A 6,953-nucleotide genomic window follows, 5' to 3' on the forward strand; every position below is an offset into this window, starting at 1 on the left:
ACACAAAGATAAACACAAGTGATATCTAAGAATGACTGTTGTTAGCAAATCTTGTTCTGACTTTAATCATTCTGTCTGCAGATGAACAGCATGTCATGAAAACCTAGGTCATTAAAGGATGTCATGAATTACTTGCTTAAACATAAAAATATTAGTTCCACCACACTTACTAACCTTTTTCATGTTTTTTCCTTGTTGTATGCATGTTTATACAAAATAAAAAAAGCTTTTTTGGACACTAAATAAACTCTACAGAAAGTAAAATGCAGTATTTCATTGTGAAAAATGAGAAATGTAAAGTGACTATGTATATTTTTCCTTTGGTAATCACCTTCAACTTTTGACAAAACAACCCTAAAACCCTTTTGAGAGGTGTTCATATGCTCTGTAAAATGCTGCTGAATAAAATGAAAAGCACATCAGTCAGCAGTTATAATGAATGTCTWCTTTGAAACGGTTTATTACTTTCTATGGTTCCAAAAACACAAACACTTGACCATAGTCGGTGCGTCGAACAGCAGCTTTAAATATAATCCAGCATGTGCCACGATTTTCAACATGTGTAATTCCAGTTTGGATTACCATAATGTAGTAAGYCTGTTCATATCCATTATGATGCCCAGTTTAACCATCACTTTTAGATGGTTCCTAAAAACACCAGTCAAACCTGTGTTCTTTGCATCTGGATACTAAAAATCAGAATGATGATGACAGAAAGACAAACTCTGGCTTTTACGTTTATCTGACACTAGTTGATGTTAAAAATGTGAAAAACACACGGTGTTCAATAAGAGCTGATCAAAGCCTTGCGTGATGTATTTGAACTGACTGCTTTAGTAAAGAGCTCCAGAGAGAAATCCATAGCAAAGCTTTTCATGTTAATGTCCTGATGTATCTCAGTAATCCAGGTAGAAAAACTCAAAAAGAAATGTGACTAAATACAGCTAATCAAGCCTAATGTTAGGCGATGGCCCTCTCTTGCATGTGACTAACCTGTTTGTCCATGTGGAGGCNAGCAGCTATTTTACCATGAAAGCCTGATTCACAAAGTCTCCTTTTAACAGTTGTTCTTAAGATGTGTCTGCTGCTAGACCTCTGTGTGGCATTGACCTGTTRTCTAATCTGAGCTGCTGTTAACCTGCCATTTCTGAGGCTGGTGACTCGGATGAACTTATCGTCTGCAGCAGAGGTGACTCTTGGTCTTCCTTTCCTGGGGCGGTCCTCATGTGAGCCAGTTTCTTTGTAGCGCTCGATGGTTTTTGCAACTGCACTTCGGAACACTTCCAAAGTTTTCCCAATTTTTCAGACTGACTGACCTTCATTTCTTAAAGTAATGATGGCCACTCGTTTTTCTTTACTTAGTTGCTTTTTTCTTGCCATTATACAAATTCTAACAGTCTATTCAGTAGGACTGTCAGCTGTGTACTGTTTCCACCTTCTGCACAACACAACTGATGGTCCTAAACCCATTTATAAGGCAAGAAATCCCACTTATTGACCCTGACAGGACACACCTGTGAAGTGAAAACCATTTCAGGTGAATACCTCTTGAAGCTCATCAAGAGAATACCAAGAGTGTGTGAAGCAGTAATCAAAGCAAAAGGTGGCTACTTTGAAGAACCTAGAATATAAGACATATTTTCAGTTGTTTCACACTTTTTTAAGTATATAATTCCACATTCATAGTGTGTCCAAACTTTTGGTCTGTACTGTACATGGATGACGTAAAGCTAAGCTGTATACCAATAAAGAGTGAGACATCAAATCACTGATCCACCTCAACAAGACATATAGCAAGGACATTGGAACATCATTTGGAATGAATAAATGCAGCCAGATGAAATTCAAGAGTGGCAAGGTGATTACAACTGAAGAGGTTGAACTACCTCAAGAGAACATTGTAATCCAGGAGAGCTACAAACACCTTGGAATCCCTCAGACAAATGACAATCATGATGAGGCCATAACAAAGTCATCCACAACCAAGTACCTACAGAGAGTATGGCAGGCCCTCAAGAGCCAGTTGAATGGCGAGAATAAAGTTTGGGCCATCAACATGTATGCAATACCGATCATCCGATACCCAACTGGTACAATAGCCTGCCCAAAGGAGGAGACAGAAGCCACAGATATGAAGACTCAAAGCACCCGCTTCGGAAGTTATCAGTCTCATAGAATGGCTTCCGATCGTCAGCTGGTTAGTATGAGGCATAAAGTCACTATCTGGTTAATTTGAGGCATAAAACCACTATCTGGTTAATATGAGGCATAAAAAAATCTGGTTAATATGAGGCTAAAAGCCACCAAGGTTAACCTTAGAGCAGATGACATGGTTAGCACTAACCTCCGAGGAATGTATATTGTGGCCTCTCAATAGAGCAATGAGTAGAGTGTCGGACCAGAGAGTGGGAGACCAGGGCTTGAGCCCGACGACACAAAAAATTTATTACAATATGTTTTAGTTATTTACACATTCATTCTCATTAATATATTAACCCACTAGGGTGCACTGTCAGGACAGTCTGAAGCTTAGAAGGCACAGTAGGGACTCTCTGAAGTCATTGTATGGGACTGATAACGCCTAATAACATCCATTTCATGGACTGATAACATCATAATCCCCTACTCAAAAGCTCTTCTTAACGCAAAAAAGATCTAATACCACGTCCAGTACTCTGAGACCATACATTAAAAACCGCTCTCCTCTGGAGCACCTGTATGCAGTTCTCCTTAGTTTGGCCTTGGCCAAATATGTCTCCATTTTTGGTTCCAACTGTGTTTTCAGGACCACCTCCAAGGTGGTTCTAAACAGGTAGAACCAAGTATTGTTTAAAATGATAATAGTCTTTTTTTAAAAAAGTCAGACAACCAGACTATAAAATCACAACAGCTTTTTTTTCTCTGTGCTAGAAAATAATTATACCTCCCTGGATACCTGATTATTTAAGTTCATACCGCCTTGACATTTCACTTTGTATCTTTTGATAACTGCTATGATTTGTCATAATCTGTCTTCACGATTGGAAGGCACCTCGAATGTCTCATGTCCTTGTTCTACATTGAAGCTACTGTAAAACCTGTCACTCTGTCATTGGTTGTTCAATGCTCCACCCAGATGTAAAAACCCATTCCGGAGGCTCTGCTAGCCAGTTTGCGGTGTGCCCAGAGCTCTCTTGCAATTGCAAAACCTTTATTAAATCATTCAACGACCACTCACGCAGTGCATCTTCTTTTTATTCACGTGTTTCTGCCTTTGAATAAATATTTCCACCACATTCTCTTTCCTGTTTCACCACAACGGCCGAATGTGCATGCTGACAATCTGCCCACAGAGAGAGGGACACTGACGTGTGCACACACACCTGAGAGCAGAACAGATATGAACCGAACAGAGTGAGAATTGACAATGGAGACAGAGATTAAGAGAAAGGAGTGACACATCAGAGTCACTATACAGGATGAAACAACTAAGATCATGGAACACATGAGGAAGAAACCCGCTGATAATTAACTGAAGACTGAATTTCTTAGGCAGCAGCAGAAACTCAACAAGAGGAGTGAGTGTGGAAAGATTGTTGCTAAAAAGATTTGTGAGTCCAGATTTTCACCAAACACTAATTGGGCAAATTAAAACCTGCTCAGCTTCTTTTTAAATACATCAGTCTGCAGCAGGTGAACCTGTTCCTGATTAATCAGGACCCCACATCCTTGGGGTCCATCCGTCTGTTTTCTACCTCTTCTCCGGGGTCGGGATGCAGGGGCAGCAGGGGCAGCAGTCTAAGCAAAGAGACCCAGACTTCCCTCTCTCCAGCCACTTGGGCCAGCTCCTCTGGGGGAATCCCAAGGTGTTCCCAGACTAGCTGAGAATCTGTAGCTGCGTTTCCATTGACCATAACGCGCACATTAGAATTTCGAAAATAAATTTGCTCAGTGGAAACACATCAATTTAAAAAAAACTACATTTTTCGACAAAATGTTTTTGCGCTAGTATGAGGTGGTATTTCAGTCGTATGGAAATTGGTGTTTTTCGCAAAACTACAATGGAAACACTTTTTTCGCATCATGGGAGTCACGTGCTCAACAACAAAGAAGATAACAGGAAGTAGAAATAGTAGTAATATCACAGAAGTAGTATAAAGTAGTAAACTCACCGACTACAATTTCCCAAAAACACAGCATACGTAGCCGCTCCCAAGTAGGGACTTGTCTCTGGAAAGCCTCGATAAAAGACGCCGACGTCTCCTCTGATGATGAGCGCTAGTGTCGTGGTAGCAACATGCTATGTGTTTACATCCATCGCCGCCATGTTTGTAAGGACTTATCATGAGAACAAACGTATTCACGTGACTTTAATAACATTTCTTACTTAATGGAAACACTGCAGTTGCAAAACTGTGTTTTTTGACATTAATAGAATATTGACAAAGTTTTGCGCACATTTGTAATGGAAACTCAGCTAGTGAGTGCACCCAATTATTAAGAGACAAAATAATAGTCAGAAAATATTATGTCTCAGTAAGAACCCTCCTGTCATCTGAGAATCCTTCTGAGCTCTGTAGAGTACCTCAAGATCAACAAGGTAAAAGTATTGAACCTGTGATGAGATATACGGTCAGTTTTTACTAATAATCTGACATCTTGYTTTTTCCAGCGTTCACCTCCATCCACCTAATTGCCACCGGTGTTTCCTGTTTCCTCGGGGCGGGTCTACTGTCCTTCCTAATCTATGTGTACTGTCAGCGTTTCCACAAGCCCTCACAAGAGTCCGCCATCATTCACCCCACCACCCCAAACCACCTCAACTACAAGGGCAACACCACACCAAAGAATGAGAAGTACACACCCATGGAGTTTAAGGTACGTCTTCCACAGGAGGAAGTATCTTTTAATGTCAGGAAAACTGAGTCTTACAGCAATAGTTTTGTTGTTTTGAAGTGTGCTTATCCAGACAGGCTTTGAACAATAAATACTTTGTTGTAAATACGTCTTTGAGTGACCAAAATTTGGATTTAAGAATGTTGTCCACAGACAGACAGACACGACCAAAAACATTACCTCACCCTTGGCGGAGGTAATAACTCCAGTCTAAGAAACGTTTTAGTGTTTTAAGCGATTACTATTTTAAAGTCTTTACATCATTGTCTATTTCACATAAGATTCTGCCAGAATTACCTTTAGTTCCAGACTGACAGCCGTGTAAGTTTTAAAATAGTGTTTGGATGAACCACTGTAAAACTATTGAGACTGAAGGGACAGGGAGTTCTAAACATTACCTTCCTGCTACGTAAGCAGACACAAAGCATTGTGGGAAATCAGAACCGTGACCCAAAGCAACAGTCAGCAGGATGTGTACCTTCACAATAAGTGTGTTTATCTGGGAGGGGTGCTGTTGGATAGATCACATGTTGTGATTCATTGACAGTCATACCTTCTGCTGTTCAACATAATGATGACTGGTAGATAATTAGTTATTAGTGGTACTGCTTTTTAATTTAGAAAGTGCAAATCCACTTATGAATTATATAAATTAGTAAGACCGCTAAAGTGCAAACAAAATATTTAGGTCCGCAATTAGCGGATTTGCGCTTTAGCGGGCTGGTGCCCACCACTGTTTATTAACCTTTACAATTGAATTCCTATGATTTCTGTGGGTGAATTCTTCTATCGTTGACCAGACACAGATTAGATGATTTGATTTATCGATCCCAGTCAAGCAATCGGGTGAGTCAAAAGATACAGGACATGCCTTTTGTTTCAGAATGAAAAGGGAAAATGCTTTTTTTTAATAATGGCCTATATATTTTAGGCTATGTCCAGAACATGGCCGCCKTCTCGAAAGCTGTCATATTTTATCAAACTAAAAGGACATCCATTGACTTTTGACTTGCACTGTATATTAGTATTTGAGTATCCATTTAATAAAAATCCTGTATCATTCACATTATTGGAATTATGTTGTAAGTATAACTCAGATGGTGTTCAGCAGTGGGTTACTGTGTCTGATGTTATGCATTCTTAAAAAAGCATGCAGTCAGGTTGAAACAAATTACATTTAAGTAGCGGTGTTGACCAGTAAAATACATGCAGTAAAACACACAATAAATACATGATTTGTCTGACACCAGTGTGTGCCGTTAGAAATTCATCCAAACGTACCCAATCAGCCAAACGGTGGCAGTAAAACGGTTCTCTCAAACTACGATTCACATTTCCCATGTTCTGATTGCCACAGCCTCCTGGTTGCTGGTCGTATTGCTGTGGTTGGGTGGACGCGGTGCTGACAACCACTGTGGTGTTGAGAGCCTGAACTCATTAGCTTTAATGACCACAGGGGGTGGCCAGAATCTGCAGGATGTGCAGCCAGCGCTGCTGTAACACAACAGCACTTTTGTGCAATAGGTTCCCTCTTCTCCAGGCCAATTTGTGTTGCCTCGCTTGTGTGTTTCACCAACTCTAACCTGATTATCTTCCTGCTTGCTTCCCCCGAGCTGTTTACATGGATTACATTAGTCTAATGCTTCCTCTAGAAAGTGTTGTACTCCATGTTCGGCTTTTACCAGACACTTGGCGATTGCATTAAAATAAAATGTGGGGTTTGGACTTGTTTATATTTAGGAGAGCACCAGTATTTCCTTTCATCTTATAGGAAAGGCATGGTCAGTCCTGGTCCTGGAGGTCTGCAGCCCTGCAGGTTTTACTTCTTTCTCTGCTCCAACACACCTGATATGGATGAATATATGATTATCAGGCTTCTGCAGTACGGACGACCAACACTGACATAATTAGAAATAAAAGCAGGATTATATGAACCACTAAATAAATACACTGAACATGTACCAATTAAATTAAATAAGGAGAACTTTATCTCCTGTTTTATATTTTAATTGACTTTCATATTTATTTTTCCAGGTTAGTTCCAGTATATTAGTATTATATATTATTATATTAAATAT

At 39.9% G+C, this 6,953-nt stretch overlaps 1 protein-coding gene across 1 annotated transcript in view; it reads left to right on the plus strand.

Annotated features, from left to right (window-relative positions):
- Positions 1–6,953, plus strand: part of LOC106527902 (semaphorin-5B) — a gene marked incomplete at its 5' end in the record, with an annotated part of 48,517 nt that overhangs the window by 34,808 nt on the left and 6,756 nt on the right. The window contains 1 exon segment of the mRNA XM_014022909.1: positions 4,652–4,857. Coding sequence (XP_013878363.1) covers positions 4,652–4,857 — 206 coding nt within the window.

This window comes from Austrofundulus limnaeus, unplaced genomic scaffold, assembly GCF_001266775.1.
Source record: "Austrofundulus limnaeus strain Quisiro unplaced genomic scaffold, Austrofundulus_limnaeus-1.0 Scaffold348, whole genome shotgun sequence".
In the NCBI taxonomy this organism is placed as follows: Eukaryota; Metazoa; Chordata; class Actinopteri; order Cyprinodontiformes; family Rivulidae; genus Austrofundulus; species Austrofundulus limnaeus.